Source organism: Convolutriloba macropyga, chromosome 1 (assembly GCF_964194025.1).
Source record: "Convolutriloba macropyga chromosome 1, txConMacr16.3, whole genome shotgun sequence".
Taxonomy (NCBI): domain Eukaryota; kingdom Metazoa; phylum Xenacoelomorpha; order Acoela; family Convolutidae; genus Convolutriloba; species Convolutriloba macropyga.
In genome coordinates, this window is record NC_134468.1 from 86,048,348 (window position 1) to 86,068,240 (window position 19,893).

The window sequence follows — 19,893 nt, forward strand, 5'->3', positions numbered from 1 at the left end:
AATTGAAAATTACCCTCCTTGAGAGACGGAAAATTGTTTCCCCACGATCGTTTGATTTTGAGATCTGCCACAAACTATCCGCTTATCTTGTGGAAAACTGAAAATGGAAAATTAGGGGTGGCTTTCAGTGCCGTTGTTTTTTCTTACTGTAACGTTTTGCTCCAGAAGTTAGCTAAATCGTAACAATAGTGAAACAATTGCTTTCCAAAAAGGATGCTCATAACCGCCTGTTCTACCTTAAGTGCTCTCAGGTGAGTTTGGAAGCAATTATTGTAAACGTGTGTGTCTTTTTCAATGTAAAATAGCAGGTCCGTAAAAGCAGGCTAAATAAATTTTGTTATTGAACTTTTTTCAGTAATTAATTTACGAAAAAGTGATTATTTGTACAAGATCTTGGATTGAAAAATTCTTCCCAGAAATAAAGAAAATGAACACAATGCAATGGCCAAGAATAATGAGCTAAACTGCTTACTCACTCCTATAAAAATCGTTTTGCAACAGAACATTCTTTGGACACTACCCTCTTTTGACATTTATTTCTAATTTGACATTTTTCGGTCGCGGACTTTTTTATCCTTTTTTTCGGCGCATGAAGCTTTTGGCCCATCTGTTTTTTTGGCCATTGATTCTTTTTCAAGCTGCGCTTTTTCGGACATTGACCTTTTAAGAGAGCAAATTTTTCGGTCACTCACCCTTCGCGGTCTGTCTTAACCATGCTGCTCGAGAGCTCTTAAACATGCTCTTCAGAGGCCTCTTAAACATGGTACCTTTCGTTAAACACGGTGCCTTGTAAACGGCCATGCATTTAGTATAGGACCTCTCTTGACGCTTCATTTTCGAGTGTTCTAAGTTCCTATCGTTCTGATTTAACTATGGGGTATTTTCTTGCACCGATAAAACATTTCTGAGCTACGCCCCCTCTAGATTATATAGCCCCCTTCTGTCGTTCGAGAGCAATTCATACGAAGTTAGTCGGTTTGTTCGTTAAATTAAAATTCGATTTTGAGTTTCTGTCATGTGATTTTTGTTACCGTGGCGACTCCTTACTTTGCCCGATTTTAACTGTGTTAACCATTAGGCATAAGAAATGCTAAAATAACATCTGCCGTAAAATTAAATGTTTCTACATGCAATTATAAGACACTGATGAAGCTTGATAAATTATCTGCTTCATCATGTTAATTTTGGAGGTTAAAAGAGGATTTCAGTTTTTTCTCAAAGCTGCTTTGGCAAACATGATTTCATGGTCTCTCTAATTCACAGTTTTAGACGGTTTCACAACGTCATTGGCGTTTAGCTTAAACTCGTTGGAGGATAGACTAAACCATTGTGCCCGTGATACTGAGCTCGAGATTTCGAACCTCTGCAATAGCCTAAATCGAGTTGAATTTATTTCAATACCACTTGTGACAGTTTTGCTATTAATTTATACGGAGAATGCTAGATGACCATTCTTTGAAAGATAGATGTGGTAAACTTCGACGGGTAGAGCTCAGATTCTGACTGGCTAAGTAATGAGCTTCAATGTGGGAGTTGCTGCTGCTATTAAGCGCTGCTTGCAAACATGCGTTGCTTTGATTAAAAACATTTCTTTTTAATTGCTCTTGGACGTAGTTCATAGCAATTATTGTAAACGTGTGTGTCTTTTTTTTATGCAAAATTTTCGCTTGACAATTTTGATTTTTCGACTGACTTTTACGCCCTTGACTTTTTGAATTTCGCGTGATCTAAAATTCCCTCTCAATCACAATTTCAAGCAGCTGAACTCAATTGGCGGCAATTTAATACTAAAAGTCAAATGAAAAGTGCGCCGAAACTGGTGTCATTTTTTACTTTAAGTCTTAATAGTGGTATATGTTAACCTCTAATGTGGTTATTTGAAGCCCACTGTAGAACTTCTTAGTCCCATTTAGGCCCCCCTCCCCCCTCTCCCGACTGAAACACGCTACAATTGATTAGAGCTCCCACTAGTCGTTCAAGAGCAATTCTTCCGACGGTTAGTCGGTTATGTTTAGTGCTTAATGTTATGAAATGTTTAGGTCTGCGCATTGTGAGGACGAAGAAGAAGCATGCGAATGAGAAAGAGTTCAGATACATCACAGAGTTGCAACTCAGTCTCGAACAAATCATGAAAGGTGTAGTATTAGGAACATCTTCATCAGAAAGTCTTCATCAGAATTGGATAAAATTTAACAACTGCTTCACATTATTTTCAACCATTCGGTTTAAACAGTGGGGTACTTGGAATTGACAACTTAAATAATAATTTTGGTTCCTGCGTGATCGCAGCGGAACAGTATTAGGCCTACAGTAGCCTGTTCTCAGCTGTCCTTTTTCTATTATAATAATTATTAATTATTATCAAACATTCGGTTAAAACAGTGGGGTACTTAAGAATTGATAACTTAAATAGCATAAATCAGAGCACGATTTTGTACGCACAGCACTAATTTCTAGTTCAAAATAACACAAAATTAATTGATCAAGTGTCTTAATTAAACATAGCAATATCTAACATGCGTCATAGAAAGTAGGTTATCGTTTACCTTTTTACTACCGGATAACAGTGAAAGAATTATTTGGAATTGAGGAGTAAATATTAATAAAAACTTCTGATTTTAAGGTGAGTATGGGACATATATGGAAAAGGAGATCTTCGAGCAGCCCGAGTCTGTGGTGAATACGATGAGAGGCCGAATCAATTTCGAAACAGGACAAGGTACTTAAAGTAGTTCCACCGAAGAAATTATTTATAATTTGATTATATTTTAATTGATCTATTTAAAAGGCGCCGTCGTCTTAGCCGGCTAATATTGCGCTCCTAAATTAAAAAAAGAGTATTAGAGAAGTGTCTTTTTAATCAATAACTTTTGCGAGTGAAATTGATGCAGGAAGTGAAAAGCGTGAAAAATGCGATTTCACTGCTGACGAAAGAAATTTGAAGATCGGAGAGAAAGGCAAGTGATTTTTTGGCCATACTGCTTGTTCTGAGAGCGCGGGAAATTGAGATAAAAAAATTCTCTAAGCGAGCAAAATGTTTTGCTCACGCGCGGCGTTTCAAACAAATTTCTTTTTGTTTTAACTGTTGTGTTCTTGGTTAAAGCTTTAAATTGGCCATAGTAACATTATTAATTGCTCTTGAACGAAGTTCATAGCAATTATTGTAAACGTGTTGGTCTTTTTTATTCAAATTTTTTGCTTGACCATTTTGCGTTTTTCTTCCAGCACATTCTTTGACTTCTCAAACTTTTTCACGCTTTCGTTCTTCATTTTTGAGTGATCTCTATTACTCTCACTCCGAAGTAACGCTTTTTGCTAATATGAAATTGGTTGCAGCATAGAAAAATTAGGTCCTGATAACCGAGCAGTGCTTCAGGTTATGGAGAGGGAGGTCAGTGGTTCAAATCTCGGCGGGGTCAAATATTTTTCTACCCGCATGTCGTTCGAGAGCAATTCTTCCGACATTAGTCGGTTATGTTTAAGGTTGCTTTCATAGCGCCGAAAGTTAAAGTTTCTTGAGGAGGTATATATTGATGTTGTGAAGGTAGTTCTTAATCTTACGAGGCCCCTCTGTAAGGCAACCGACCCTCAGTCAAACCCCTCCCCCACACACATCACCATCAGTTCTGAGACTACACGCCTCACACCCCCGAATGCACGCCCTAATTCTACCATCCATGGAACCCCCCCCCCCCCAGCTGGCTACTACCGAAGCCAACCGATCGCCTGTTGTTTGAGAGCAATTCGCCCGACGGTAGTTTAAGATTTTTAATTGCTCTCAAACGAAGTTTGTAACAATTATGTTACTCCTGTGACTTTTCTATGCTGGCCCTTTTTCATCTTAATTTTTCATCTGACCCTCTTGTCATCTGATCCTTCGGACTTTTGGTCCTCAATTTTTCATCTGACCCTTTTGACTTTTGGTGCTCACAAACTGGATAAACAGGTAGCTCCCGGAGGGCATTAATTTATCTTTCTTCGCATTACTTTCTCGGCATAATAGACTAAGTATGCGATTCTCCAAAACTGTTTTGCAGTCGTTAGTTAATGGTGTGAAGGCGGTCGATAGCGTTTAATACCCCTCCCCCATTTCAGCATTTTTAATTGCCCATTTATTATAGTTTTGCTGGTATAGAGAAAAAAGAACTTCATTTCTGTTTTTTGTCAACTTTTCAAAATTGGAAGTTTTACTAGCCTAATGGGAATTGGCTTTTTTGCGAGCCGTTCATTATTTTCCAACAAACGTGACAAGATTCTTAGTTTTAGTTGCCTTATTTTCATTTGAGAATTTTCAGTTGAAGGTTGGTTTGGCTATTTCTTATTGCCCATTCTTTTGTGTGGTGCTACAATGTATTGCAATGCAAATTTTTCCAAGTGTTAGTTGCTATGGCGAAGACGATTTGTTGTTTTGCGTTGCCCAATTTAGCGGCTCTATCGATATTTTGCGTGAATTCCTTTTGACTTTGCTTGGCTGGCTTCATTCTTCGCTCTTTCTGCTCAAATTTCTCTTAAGCAGCAGTTGCCCAGCAAAGCAATCTAAATTGAAGTGAGTCAGTGTCGATGAACGAAATCATAAATGGAAATGCGATGAGTCCATAAATTCATAATGTTTATTGGTATTGATACCAATCACTATCCTCTTTTTGATGACCTTGCTACAGATCGTAGCTTAGAAAGGCTACGGAATACTAGGTTCTAATCTTTAGAGTTTTTTGTAGTTTTTAATTTGTTTTGCTGTCTATAGTGCTTTTCTTGGTGGCAGTTAGTTATTTTTGTATTTCGTGGAACTTTAATTTATAGGTATCAGTTTGTGTTGTGTTGGTATCAGCAATTTGCTCAAATTAAATCTAATTGTCATTGTTTTTGTCCATATTTGTTTGTTTTTGTTTTGCAGATTAATTTGTCTTGTAAAGTTGTTCATTTAGATCTTCATTGGATTGCGATACTTGAGCTTTGATTAATTTATAAGCCAGTATTTCTCTGTCATTTTGGTGTTTTTTATTCATTTCTCCTTTTTGAACTGTGTTTTTTAGTATGTACTGGGACGTGTTGGTAGTCGATGATTTAGCACAGATGTTGTCGCACGTTTTTTTAGTTCAATATATTGGATGTCACAGCTTGTAAAGAAATTTTAAAATACTGAAACCAGATATTGAGTTTCTTGCTTATCGATGTTTATTTCTTTTGGTAAGTTTGCGGATGATCAGAATTAATTTCAGCAGGTATCTTCAGAGTAAATGATTTGGAGTCGCAACTTGAGGAGATTTATCAGAAAAAATTGACTTGCAAAGTTTCTTCTTGATTCTTTTTTTTCACTCTTTCGGACTGAGTGCTTTAGTTGGCTGTAGTTGAAGTCAGGGTTTACTTAGAGTCGGTTTTTGAATTAGAGTTTTCTGCTAACTGGTATTTGTATCAAGCTCATTGTTTTCTTATTTAGAGGCTGACTTCACCATTTTTGTCTATTCGAATGAAACTACAGAAATTAGAACTTTTTTAGCCTTAGAAAAAACTTTTCTTTTTTTAACTGTTTGAATCCCAACGCTGTTCAGTGTTTTCAACGGCGTCTGTTTTGCGGTAATTTGCCGGGTATGTTTACATTTAGCTATGAAAAAATTGCTGTAATGTCTCACACCATATTTAAGACGATATGCTATCATGGGTCATGGAATACTACATAAAATTTATAGCATCAATTTTATTGGTTGAAAGGCTTATCCTATGTTAAAAACACTACACATGACTTCCAACAACCGTTTATTTATTTTTTTTTGAAAAAGAAAGGCAATTCCGAGTAGACTGATACTTTTTCCACTTTAGTTAAACTTGGAGGTCTGGTTGAATACCTCGATGACATCAAGCGCAGTCGCCGTCTGATCATGATCGCATGTGGAACCAGTTACCATTCCGCACTGGCTACTCGTCAGATTCTGGAAGAGTTGTCTCAGCTGCCTGTTATGGTGGAGTTAGCCAGTGACTTCCTGGACAGGAACACACCTATCTTCAGGGATGATGTCTGCTTCTTCATTTCACAGTCAGGTTTGTTCTACTATTGATTGATTCATTGCTCCTGAAAGAAACTGATATTTTTTACTTGGGCATTTGTCCTTTTAAATCGAGTTTGTATCTGATTAATATCACTTTTCATTAGACTTCTGACTGGCATTTAAACAAGGTGTTTCTTATTATAGCCGCTATCAGTTTGATAATTTAGCCCTAATTGATGGTGTATTTAGGGTAATGTGTGGATATAGCATGTTACTATGTAAAGAAATAGCACGTGCGCCTGGGAGGGGGGAGGGGTAAAAGATATATGCCCAGTAAGCTGGGCGGGGGGGGGGGGAGTGCAGAATATATCTAACAATTTTACGAATTCATGCAATCTGTTTTAAAGCCGAGCAGAAGAACGAATTAAAAGTCATGAATTGATTAAACATTTGTAGTCTTAAATCAGAAAGTGTTGCAGGGGAAACAGCAGACAGCCTTATGGCTCTGCGGTACTGCAAGAAGAGAGGTGCTCTATGCGTGGGAGTCACCAACACAGTCGGCAGCTCCATCAGTCGGGAGACCAGCTGTGGAATCCACATCAATGCTGGACCAGAGATCGGAGTGGCCTCGACCAAAGCATACACCAGTCAAATCATCTCTCTCATCATGTTCGCATTGCTCATCAGTGCCGACAGGATTTCCATGCATGAACGACGAAAGGAGATAATAAGAGAGCTCAAAACGTTGCCGGGTAGGTTCTGATGCAATCATGCTACTTGTCAGGTTAATAACCTCCGTTAACGCTTAGCTAACATAAAAAGTTCTGATTTCATTGCAACAAGGCTTTGTTATCGGGTAGGTTCAGATGAAAAATCATATTACTTGCATAAATATGCATTACTGTGAGTAAATATTGCTGGACTAGTTCGTTTTCAAACTTAGATGAAATTTTGATTAAATTAGTCGAATTCAATTAAGGGAAAAGTTTGTTGGAAAATTTATTGGAAAAGTTTCTAGAAAAGTTTGTTTTCAAACTTGATGGATTTTTAATGGAATTAGTGAACTTTTAATAAGCTTCGTTATTGCTTAGCTAGCTAACATTAAAAGTTCTGATTTCATTGCAACAGGGTTTTTATCGGAGTTGTTTTTATGGTGAGAAAGAAGCTGGTGGGTTATTTTCCGTGTTCATATTTTTTCTGGACCGCTCATTTAGGCTGATGTTGAAATATGAGCGTAAAGTTTGAATCTAATGCGTTATGAAAATTGTAATAGGAAGTGGTTCGCCTCACATCTTAATAGGCTATGCGAACCATTATTAGTTCAGAACCATGCATTAGGTTACTTACACGCCCTTACGAGCACATAAATTTGATTCACGAAGGGAACACCTGTTCTTTGATGCTCTTGGAAAAAATTGTAGCACAGCTTGTCAATTAGTTTTATACATGTTGTTGTACGGTACTTTGTTTGTTTAAAAAATTTTTTCAAAAAGTGAGGTGGTAGAATAGATCCATGATCAATTTCAAACGTGTGCCGTCAACTATTTCTATAACTCGATATGTGGCCAGAATATGCTATATCTATGCTCGAATGTGGCCAGTTGCTAATTATCAATTCATTTGCCCCCCCCCCTCCAGCTTAAAAGTTCCCATTTTGGCTCTGGTATCTCAAGAAGTCAAGGTCATTACAACATGCCTTTGTTTCAGGCAAAATCCAGAAAGTCCTGGACCTCAGAGAAAGTCTTCAGGAGCTGGCCATGAAATACTACAAAGAGAAGAGTATCCTTGTTATGGGAAGGGGCTACAACTATGCCACCTGCCTGGAGGGTGCTCTCAAGATCAAAGAAATCACGTACATGCATTCCGAGGGTATTATGAGTGGAGAGTTGAAACACGGACCTCTGGCTCTGGTCGAACCTACAATGCCAATCATCATGGTTGCAGTCAAAGACTCAGTCTATGTCAAGTGCCAAAATGCCCTGGAACAAGTCACATCCAGAGGGGTAAGTGCGTTATAATTTAGCCTCTATAGACTTTTGAGCTGAATTAAGTAATGATACCAAAAAAATCCAGGGATCATCTATTTCAGTTTTACTCCAGGCCATGAGGTTTTTACGCTTTGTTTTGTTTCGAGACTCTTTAGATCTTTGCGCTTTGTTTTATTAAACTAATTGTTGTTCTAAACTTATTAAATAGAGATTGATAGCTAACAATCCTGCTCTCATTAGAAAGACTTGAAATGTTGGATGACCAAGGAGAAATATCCAAAACTGAGCTGACAAAAAAAACGCCAAAGGTATCTAGCTGAGAAAATTTTGACGATTGCAAAACGAAATCATTGTCTCAAACGACAAATTGTGGATAATACGAACAACATCCTTGCAATTGGCATGAGAGTTCTTGAGCTTGAACGATACTACAGAAAAGCATGTCAGTAATTTATTCAGTTGAAACATACTACCCAAATTGCGATATTAGCATTATTGTCTATAATTAGTAATTTGCTGCAAATAAGCGTCCAGGAGGATGGCATAGGGGCTATTTAGTTCCTGAAGGAAGGTGCCATACCGTACCAGTAATTGTCAAAGTTATCTATAATAATAATAATAATAATAATAATAATAATAATAATAATAATAATAATAATAATAATAATAATAATAATAATAATAATAATAATAATAATAATAATAATAATAATAATAATAATAATAATAGTAATAATAAAGGATTTAAGATAAAGTGATCCACGTGTTCGCATAAAACCCGGTTATTGAGTTGTTCAAAATTTATTGTTATTTACGTAAAGATGAGTTTCTTCAAGTCTCTACAGTTATTGCAGCCACACAAGAGACGCCAAGTGCAAGGGTCTGATTCGTTGTAGCGCGATATGAAGAACCGATTGTAGAGTTCCAGGAGTTTGCTTTTGTGCTCTCGATCAAGCAGGATATCATATTTGAAATAATCATTGAACAGATTTGCAAGGTGACAGGCTCGGTACCAAAAATCTGACTCTCTTCTGCAACTGCATATGCCTGCAGATAAAATTTCTAGTGACTTGGGCTCTCCGGGTTCCCACCTCAGCTAGAGTGACATGGCTTTGCCAGTCTATATCAACTTTTCCCGATAACATTTTTGCAAATAATAACACGACATGAAGTTCTTGATATAGAGACGGTGGCAAGATGTTGATTTTTCTTTCAATTTTTTCCTTGTATGAGAGGACGCTGTTGCTGGTCTTGAATATCCAGGACATTGCTTTTCGTTGAACACTTTCAAGTAAGGTTAAATCGCTATTTGATGGTTTCCACAAGGCCGCGCCATAGCTGACAATTGGCACGACGTAGCAAACATATGTATTTTTCCTGGTTGCAAAATTTGCCTTGCAAAGGTTTCGGTGCAGCAGAAAGATTGCATTCAAGGCTTTTTCGGTTCTTTTCCTCGCGTGTAGTGTCCAGTTTAAAGAGTCAAGTAACAAAGAGGCCCAAATCTTTAATCGATTGAGTGGCTTCGAAGGTATAATTGGGCAGAGATATTTGGGCAGAGCCTTTAATACACAGCAGCTTGCGTTTCGTCAGGTTCATTGACATCAGATTATCCTCACACCACCTCCACAGTTAAAGACAAAGTTCTTTTGAGGTTGTATTTATTCGCACTGTCTGTTTCCGATTTGACAGATAGCTTCGAAGCAGACTTAGGCAGTTTCCTCCGATGTCAAGCGCCGATAGTTTGTCTAAAAGTAGATCGTGAGAGACTTTGTCGAATGCCTTCTGGAAATCGATATAAAAGGTCGTGAGGTAGGAAGGGTTGGAGTCCAGGCAGCTGAAGATCTCATGCAAGTACTCTATTAGATTTGTTGTGGTCGATCGTTTAGGCCGAAAACCATGCTGTGCGGGATTTAAGGTTGGGTAGACTACTGGAATCAGTTTGCTGAAGATGAGCGTTCCTAGCAATTTCGACACTGCAGACAGAAGGCTGATTGGTCTATAGTCAGAGGCGTCCTGTTTGATGGAATGATAAAGGGAACTTGCCGCAACTATTTTGATCATACGGATAGAGAGGTGAAAGATACAAATGATATAATATAAATTGAGAGGAACTAAGCTGGTTGAGGAAGGGTGTTGACTACAGTGTCGAGGTAGGACGTCCTGACAGTAGGTCCGCCCAAAGATATCGTTAGAGATAATTGATATATCATCGTGATAAGCTTTTCCAGAAATCAATGAGTCTGGGGGCCCGCGTATTCATTTTAATAATCTGAAACTATTTAATAAGAACACCGAGACTTATTGTGGAAGCGAAAACCCGGCTGAAAATATCAGAAAACAGTGAAAACAGACTAGTAATAATCGAGGAGCTCCTCGTCCCAATGGACAGGGAAATTAAGCTAACAGCACCTTGGACTAGAATTCCATTGATTACCCGTCGACAGAGAGTCTACATTGTTAACCCAAATATATATGGTTCGGAACCTGTGGAATTAAAGAGTCCTGAAGAACTTAGAGCGTTTGAACTTGAAACAGTTGAACGTGGCTCACCTAACGAATTACCCTTTTACGATAGGCTTATTGGCACTCTAAGTCATCCGTCGCCTCCGAAATCGACGTGAAAATCCGCTAACTAGGCACCTGATCTATTCAATTAACAGGTACACAAACGTGATCGAGTTATCTTCTCAAGAAACTGAACAGGAACAGGCCTCGAAAATGATGCGCAACAAAAAAGACGCTATTGATGAGGACAATCAACAGAACAGAAGAGACCTAAGCCGATCAATTGTCCGCATTAATAGCTGACATCAACCAGTGTTTCTGAATAGCTTTTTGAACAAATTATTATGGTATATAAAACAAGAAGTCAGTTAAATGGCCTTCCGAAACTTAAATCAAGTGTCATGAAAACGTCTACTCAGTATCGGAGCACAGAATTGATCAACATTTTGATGAAATGTAGAAGATTCTTTGGCATTACATTTAGTAGTGTGGAACATGTACAAAGTTTTGCTCGTACATTTGAAAACATTTATTAATAGCCGCCGACAGCCTCTCAACGGCTGTTATTTAGGCGCTCTCCTTTTTACAATTCAAAGAATTTGAATTGTATTGGGGCGCTGTCTTTTTACGACTCGAAGAGGAGTTTTGGAGAAGTCCTTCTTTTAAATCAATTTTATTGGAGTGAATTTTGAAGCAGGAAATGAAGCACGAGAAACAATTTGAGCAATTTCGTTGCTGAACAAAATGAACAGTAGAGCGAAAAGAGAGTGGTTTTTTGTTCATATCGCTGTTTTCTAGAGAGCGAGAAATTGAGGTGTGAAAAAAATTTCAGAAAGCGAGCGAAATTTTTTTGTTCACGTGCGGTATTTTAAAGCAGTTTTTTTTTCATTTTTCGGTTGAGGTTTGGTTATGATTTTGTTTTATTTTTAGGCTGGTTTTGGTAGTGGTTTGAAAGTTTCTGGAAATTCATAAGAATTTTATGCTAATTCGTAGGTTTTTCATGTATTTTGCTGATTTTTAGGCTAATTTTGTGACGATTGTTTTGTTTTAATGCCTCAAATGGGTATTGAAAAGACCCCTATGACTTGGGCAATTTTTAGATACTAAGTGGATGAAGTTTTGTGGATATAAAGCATTTTTGTTGAGAAATATGACAAAAACTGGCGAAAATAGAAACTATTTTTCTAAATTTATTTGCACTTTTTCGTTTTTCCGTTTTTTAGGCAAATTTTTTTGCCTACTATGACTTGCCTATTGTTTTGCGAGCATCTGGATACACTATTGGCTAAAGGGTATTTTTCTTCCGTTTTCTGTGTTTTTGTTAAAAAAATTTTTGACTTTTTCGTTTTTTAAGTCAAAGTTGTTTGTAAGAGCTTAATTTTTCATGATTTGGCTTCAAGTTTTTTTTTAAATTCTCATAAGTGGTTTTAGTAGGTACTAGTTGTTTTGATGGAGTACTGTTGGCAAAGATAGTTATATCGGCATCTCAATTTATGACAAAATTGGATCAGATTTTTTTTATCATTTTTAACAGATTTGATTTTCTTTTTTTACTTTTTTTGTTTTATGGTTTTGTCTAAGGTAATCATAAAGTAGTGGAGGCAAGTTTTTTCTGATGAGTAGTTGGATGGCGTTTAAGTGGATTGCAGCTTCGGGTCGTGTTTCCGGAATTCTTCTGGCTATGTTTTTTTTTCAATATCTGCACTTATTTTCATGATTTTTGAAGTCAAATTGGAGTAGTGATTTTGGTGACAGGAAGTGGAGTGAAAAAGAGAGTGGTTTTGCGGCGTGACATTTTTTCACTCTAATTTTAAATTAGAGTGAGAAAACGGTGTTTGAACAAAAATTCGCTTGCTCGCTAGTGGAGTTTTGTTCACATGCGACATTCTGACGTTGATTTTCACTTTTTTTAAATTATTTGATCTTATTTTTGTGGGAAATGGTTTTCCCAATTCTCTCATAGTCCGTTCTAGCACTGGGTTTTGTTTAGTCAATGAAAAGTTTTTGAATTGTACATCAGGACTTGTCTTGCTATGTTTTTTTTAATTCGCTTTCCCTTTTGATCACGTTTTTCGTTTTACGTAAATCACGATTTTCACGTTTGAATTCTGACTTACTTTACTCACTTGTTCAACTGAATGGATTTTAGATTCTTTCAGGCATTGAATTGTCTAAAGTGGTGAGTACTGTCAAAGTCAAAAGATCAAAATCAAAAGAGACAGGATAAACCGATAAAGCCCGGTCATTAAGTCATTGAGAAATAGGTTACCAAAGTTCATTTGGAGTGTTTGCTAGCTGACATTGGTATTAAGCTTATTAGATTTCATTTTATAATCTGAATTAAGTGTAGTTTTAGAATCCAACTGAATTTGCACGCCAAATTAGAACACATTTTCACACTGAAAAAAAAACAGAAAAAAATTTGGTCAATTCATTTCTTCTGTGCATCTCGATGCCCACTACCACCACCACCAACATCTATATAACAGTCGAAGACATTTTAATTGTAGGGTTGGCCGATAGTGATCTGTGATGAGGATGACACTGTGCTGGAGTCTATTGTGGAGAAAAACAGGAAAAGCAAACAGGAGGGTGCCCCTATCACAGTGAAAGTGCCCAAGACAGTGGACTGTCTCGCTGGAATTCTAACTGTCATTCCATTCCAACTCCTCTCACTCTACATCGCAGTTGCCAATGAACGCAATGTAAGTGAGATGTTCACGTGATGTTGACTGTCGCTTTATGGTCTTATTATTATGCCAAAACAGCTATGTCATTGGTTGTACTGTAAAAGTATATGGTGTGTGATTTGAAACAGAGAACCGGCAATCAACTCAGCTTCAAAATTCTCGTATTTCTAAAATCTTTGTTTTTAACGCATTATTGTTATTAGCTGTTGTCGAACGAAGTTTCAAGCAATTATTGTAAGCCCGTGTTTTTTTAATAAAAAATTTTTGCTTGACCGTTTTGTTCTAGAACATTTTTTTCGATTTCATTTTTCGAGTAACTTTTTTACGATTGAGTTTTTGATTTTTGAGTGATCTGGATTGCGCGCATTCATGAATTAAGTCTGTTGCTAAATTATACTGAACGGCAAAAGTAAGTTAGCACACCCTATTTTCACTAAGTAAAAATTCAATATTACTCCAATTTTAAATCAAATTTCAAAAACAATTTTTACGCCATTGGTCCCCTACACTAGTCCTCTCGTCTACCTTTGAAATTCACCCAGTGTAAAGATGATGAGCCCCATCCAAGTTTCACAGTAAAAACCAAGTTGATACAAGATCACTATTTATTCATATCTTCTCTCTCTCTCTCTCTCTCTCTCTCTCTCTCTCTCTCTCTAATGCTTAACACAAGTGCTAACTTAGCCACAGTTGAACAAACCTGAAAACATATCACATTTTGTGATAATTTTCATTTTACTGTGAAACTCGGATGGAGTGCATCAACTTTTCATTGGGATTATTGGTAAGTGAGTGTTGTGTTTTATCTGAATTTCAAAGGTAGACAAGAGGACTAGTGTAGGGACCAATTGTGTATCAAAATGTGATTTTAGGTTGGAGTAATATTGCCTAAAGAAATTTAATTTATACTTGTAAACATAGGAGGTGCTAACTTTCTTTTGCCGCTCAGTATAAAACCGATTGTGAGAGATGAGAGTACGTAGTCCTGCTAGCCTAAAGGGCTATTCCGCAATTCTAATCCAAGAGGTCGCGTGTTCGAACCTTCACACAGTCTGAAGTTTTTGCACCATGAAAGATTCTCTAGCCTATGCCCCTTCTAAATTGTTTGCGTCTCCAGTTGTTCAAGAGTAATTCGTTTGATGTTTAAGTGTCGGTTTATGTACACATGATGTTGACTCGTTGTATGTTCTGATGTAGTTTATGGTTCTGTAGCAATTATCTGGGCGCTGGTCCATTTTGTGCCCGATTCGCCTTCTTCCATTAAGTTTTCAACCGCGTTGTAGCTTTCAGACCAGAATTTATTTATTAATAGCCGCACAGCGATAGCTGAGGCTATTATTGGCCTTCTCTTGGTTTTTTTTTTATTTCGTCGTCATGATTTTTGTTACGACCATATGACGTCACAGCCATTTTTTGTTCATTCGTTCATGCAATTTCAATTGAATTGCATGTGTGACGTCATTTTTCGCTCTTAGTGGAGCGAGTTTTTTTGTTCATGCGCGTGATTAAATTTTTGGTCACACTTGACTTACCTCACTCTCAAAAATGACTTCCTCACTTTGAAATTGACTTTTATTTACTTTAATTCAAAGAGATAAGGTCAAATGGGTGTGTATTACTCTAAATGAAGGTTATTTGAGATCAGCTAATAGAGGCAGCAATAACTTATACAGATTTTTAATCAAAATATAACAGATCAGTCTTCAATGAAAAGATAAATTTTTTTGGTCTGTCTTTTTTACTGTTTTTTTAGACTGCCGATCTACGAATCTATTGCGGCTATTTTCTGGCAATCTGCCAGCTATGTTTTAATTATCTTGAACATTCAACACACCACAAGTTAATAGCCGCGAAGCAATAACTGAGGCTATTATTGGCCTTCTCTTGGTTTTTTTTTATTTATTTCGTCGTCAAGATTTTTGTTATGACGTCACAACCACTTCAAATTTGCTTTTTGTTCATTCGTTCATGCAATTTCAACTGAATTGCGTGCGTGACGTCATTTTTCACTCTTAGTGGAGCAAATTTTGTTGTTCATTCGCGTGATTAAATTTTTGGTCACACGTGACTTACCTCACTCTTAAAAATGACTTCCTCACTCTGAAATTGACTTTTCTTCGCTTTAACTCAGAGATAAGGTCAAATGAGTGATTGTCACTCTAATTGAAGGTTATTTAAGCGCAGCAAATAGCAACGGCGATAAGTTATACAGATTCCTAATCAAATATTAATATCTCAGCCCTTAATGAAAAGAATACGTTTCTTTTTTGGTCTGTCTTTTTTACCTTCTTTTTGAGACTACAGATCTATGAAGCTGTTGTGGCTATTTTCTGGCAATTTGACAGCTATTTTATACAATTTGAAATACTCTCAAGAAGGGACAGGCCAGAAAGTCAACAGAAGGCTTGTAGAAGTTCAACCAAGAAATAACAATACAGTAATGAGGCATCAAAACAATTGTACAAAGGAAAAATGTAAGGTCTAATCAAAAACAAGATTTTAATAATTTTCATACTTGATTATACAGCGCAAAATCAGAAAATGCTAATAAAAATTGTTCATAGGATAACTCTTTGGAACCAATTTTTTTGACCTATATAATGGATGCTTTGATTTGCCCAAGAGTTAACAATAAACCACAACTCACGCAGAGTCCTTCGTATTAAATTTCCGGGGGGTATAAAGACACTCCCAGGATCATCAAAGCATCCATTAAAGCAGAATTGCTTTAAAAGCTTTCAATCTGCAGTGAAATTTGTTATAACTGCAGTCGACTTCTAAGGCTAGCTCTATTCAGGTCATTATTACGACTTACTAGGTAGATAATAAGTACTAGCCTAATAAGTAATAGTTACTGTATTATTGAATTGAGGTTATTTCGATTGTCTCTTATTTGGTTCGTGATAAGCAATTGCGTAGACTCAAGTTTTGCAAACAACTCGTATCAGAGTTGGACTAAGAGTCTTGCAATCGAGGTTTGATCTGGCTCAAATTCGTCTGAATTATTAACAAAAGTTGGTTGATCTATTTCACGCAGTTGTTTACATTTCTTTAGCAATTATTGGAGCTCAAAGTTGAACCAAGAAGGTTCAGTTAAGGAACTTCGAATCGAGATAGGTTCTCAAAATTTTGTGAATTTTACTCGCATACTCTTTACAATGTCCTGTCACAAATTTTTCGTCGTTCTTCACCTAATCATGCTCTGTGCATATGCGGCGAATGCAATTATGCATGAAAAAGATTGCTACGCAACTCGTTCGAATTACGCGCCTGTTGTGGGAATTATGGCTGAGGACAGTTACACAGAATCCGATTTGGAACACGGAAGCAGCCATATCGAAGCATCGTACGTTAAATGGGCAGAGATGGCTGGCATGCGGGTGGTGCCAGTACTTTTGAACAGATCACAGGAGTACTACGCGTCAGTTTATAAGAGAGTAAATGGATTGATTTTACCCGGAGGGGGAGTAATTATGGGTGGGTAGTTGCTCAATCAAGGTTACTGTGTTTCTTGTTAGAAGGTTGAGAGAGGGCAGCCTAATGTAAATTGTGCATAAGATTAGCTTGACAAGAAGCTCTACTTGTTCAACGTATACTTGGCTAGAGAAATGAAGCCTTGAGGAACAAGAAAGAACATGAGAACGGGTTATAAGAGACGCCCAAGTTCGAGAGCTTAAGACCAGTTGGTGTAATTGGGTAGCACACTAGGCTTGCAAGTAGGAGACGCTGGTTCGAATTCAGTACTGGTCCATTTTCACAGTAGTTGCGCCTGAATAGACCACCTAACATTTCTAAAAGGATAGCAGAGAGTAAATACACTTGGTGTAGGTATAGAAGGTGTTAGATGTAAGGTTTCTGTGAGTGAGCCAAGGAGTAAAGTACTAACTCATAGCAATATCAAGTGAAAAAAGAGCCCGGACCGAACTCCAATTCTAAATCAGTACTGCGCAAGTCTTGTTTTCACTTGTTTTCAGTACTAGTATTGAAGCAGATATGTACTTATTGCTGTACTGATATTGACTGGTATTAGGTCCGGGTTTGAAATAGATTGGCCACAAAATGTACAGTAGAAAGTTTTGTTGGATGTGGAATTATGTTACGATTTAATGATAATAATAATAATAAATTGCTTTCTGTATTCAGCAAAATCACACAATGATGACGCTCATTTACAAAATACATCAACAATACTAAAGTTAGATCGCTATTAGGCCAATGACCAGTTCTGAAGTGTGTTCCAGGAATAGATTGATTTTCCGCTTCATCTTTCTGAATTTTAAAAACCAGGCAACTTGCATTAAAAGAACGCGAGGGTTTTGAGAATATTAAGATTTTCTTGCAAAATTTTACTAGTTAAGTGTTTGTTTTCTATAACTAAAGAACAGTAACAAATAAAAGTAGTGAAATGAGACTTCAAAATTAGGAGTTGGCGACTACTACAACACAACTAAACTGTTTCTCAAGTGGAGTTCAAATGACAGAGTCCAAAATGGTCTTTACTTTCCTATTTTTGGAATCTGCATGGGCTATGAAGTTCTCTTGTATATTCTTAACGGTGAACAAGAGTGCAGGTTCAACAGCAGTGGAACTCATGGCGTATCTTTGGCCTTGAACTTTTCTTCGAATTTTCATGAGTCTCGATTGTTCGGCAGAGCTCCTGATTGGTTAATAAGTGAGCTATCAAACCAGCCAATCACAGCCAACTTTCATACCAAGTCAGTAGCATTGAATTTTTACGAAAGCAGTCAGGCTTTAATGAAGTCGATAAATGTTTTGTCGACAAATGTGGACGGCGACGGAATTGAGTTTATCTCGACAGTAGAGCATAAAAATTTACCCATTTATGGTCTGCAATGGCACCCTGAGAAGAATCAATTTATATATGAAACCGCAAACGACGTGATCGATCATTCTCTTAATGCTGTTAAAGTGATGCAGTATTTCGGAAATTTCTTGTCCGAAGAGCTGAGCAAATCGTGCCATGAATATCCGGAAGATGAATTTGTAATTGATCAAATTTGGAACTACAAAATTGTCTATTCTTCTACGGACCTGAAACTCAAGTTCTATTTTGATTAGTTGAATTAATTTCTGGGAATTCCTTGTTTTTGATTCTGATAGTGAAAAAACTGATACATATTAGACAGGAGATTTTTGTAGACAGCTCAAAAAATTAACATGTATACTTCTGTGAGTGAACTGGCACTTGGATTTTAATGATGCAAGCATTAAAGTTCATACTGACTTCTACCTAATTTTCCCCCTCAACATTGCAATGAGATTGAAGTTATTGACCTTAAAAGGCAATTAAGGCAAAGGTATTGATCTGCAGCTCAATGAACAGTTAATGAATAAACCTTAAAAAATCTGCAACGTCAATTTTTCCTATGTAAGTAACTCCGGCGCTAACTTGACTGCATGGCTCAAATCTTTACTGTAGTTATTTAGACTTTACTTTGTAGCTTTTTTTGCTCGATAAAAATGACCGCATAGTTTTTTTCACCATCGAGAAATTGTTTATCTCGCAAGTCGAAAATAATCTTTGTTTTTCAAAAACCAACTGCGGTTTTTTACGCTTGCTTAGTCCAACGCATTACCCTTCAAACATAATTCACAAATTTCCCATTATTTAATGAATATTACCCCACGGTTATTAGCACCATCAAACTAGAAAGCGAAGCCGAGTTGTAAATTGATTTCAACGATGTTTGTAGCAATTATATCAGTCATGCTGTCCTTTATGCGATTTTTTTGTCTGACGCTTTGACTTTTCGACCTCAAAAACTGCTAAGAAGGTAAAGCCCAGAGGACCTTAAGTTGCTTAGCTCTTCTGTTAGATTTTTACTATTTTTACTCTAAGTGTACAATTGACAGAAGCTGCTGAGAATTTATTGGTGTCCCCCCTGCAACAATTCAACCCCTAACCAACCACCCCACCGTTGACTAGAAACAATACCACACTGTTTTTTTATCGCGAACCGGGAATAGATCAATGACTCAGCTTGGCCTCGTAGTTTGATGGTGATAATACCCCTGGGGAAAATGTTCTTTAATTAATCAGAAGGTTATCAAAATATTCGTGGCGTAGATTGTTGAATGTTTCATGAGTAAATAATGGTTAAGTACAACTATGCCCATTTTAAACAGTGCCGAAACTGAAGAAAGCAAGAATAGTGCTCACTGAAATGATTTTCAAAGCAGCGAGGGAAAGTTGATCAGTAGTTCGGTTGTGATAGGTTTATATGAAGTCCCGAGGGCCGCTCGGAAATGATCATGGTCCGCAACTATCATTGTTTGTTTAAATTTATCTTGCTCCGAAGAATTGTAAAATTAATAATCTCACCGCTGCATTATGATTGGTTCCGTTTTTGAGACCCAATTTCATTTAAGTGATCTGATTGGTTTAGAAGTTTAGCGAGTGAAAAATCGAATAAATATTTGCCAAGGGTTGCAATTCTGATTGTGATCTGATTGGTTTAGAAGTTTATCGAGTGAAAAATGAATAAATATTTGCCAAGGGTTGCAATTCTGATTGTGATCTGATTGGTTTAGAAGTTAATCGAGTGAAAAATCGAAAAATTATTTGCCAAACGCCCTCGCCAATCGTTGCAATTCGTTCGGCGGTAGTCGGTTAAATGGTTTTATTTTTTTGTAGAAAAATCTTTTCTACCACTTTTTGTATTTTAAGTTTGTTTATTGTTTTCTTTTGAATTTATTGTTTAACTT

The 19,893-nt window shown here is 37.0% G+C and overlaps 3 protein-coding genes across 4 annotated transcripts in view; all 3 read left to right on the forward strand.

The window, feature by feature from the left end:
* The window catches only part of LOC142343854 (glutamine--fructose-6-phosphate aminotransferase [isomerizing] 2-like), a 404,375-nt gene that overhangs the window by 382,813 nt on the left and 1,669 nt on the right, over nt 1-19,893 (forward strand). For both annotated transcript variants that reach the window (XM_075395222.1, XM_075395233.1), the window contains 6 exons: nt 2,040-2,135; nt 2,624-2,719; nt 5,818-6,036; nt 6,464-6,736; nt 7,692-7,987; nt 12,988-13,182. In XM_075395222.1, coding sequence (XP_075251337.1) covers nt 2,040-2,135; nt 2,624-2,719; nt 5,818-6,036; nt 6,464-6,736; nt 7,692-7,987; nt 12,988-13,182 — 1,175 coding nt within the window. The remainder of the gene's footprint in view (nt 1-2,039; nt 2,136-2,623; nt 2,720-5,817; nt 6,037-6,463; nt 6,737-7,691; nt 7,988-12,987; nt 13,183-19,893) is intronic.
* Nucleotides 8,165-19,893, forward strand: part of LOC142343885 (exosome complex component MTR3-like) — a 44,843-nt gene continuing 33,114 nt past the window's right edge. The window contains exon 1 of the mRNA XM_075395264.1: nt 8,165-8,178. The gene's annotated coding sequence lies outside the window, so the exon portion shown is untranslated. The remainder of the gene's footprint in view (nt 8,179-19,893) is intronic.
* On the forward strand, nt 16,109-18,268 carry LOC142352538 (gamma-glutamyl hydrolase-like). Its single transcript, XM_075404868.1, has 2 exons — nt 16,109-16,644; nt 17,591-18,268. Exons 1-2 carry the CDS (start codon nt 16,326-16,328, stop codon nt 18,244-18,246), a joined length of 975 nt encoding a protein of 324 aa, XP_075260983.1. The 5' UTR covers nt 16,109-16,325; the 3' UTR covers nt 18,247-18,268.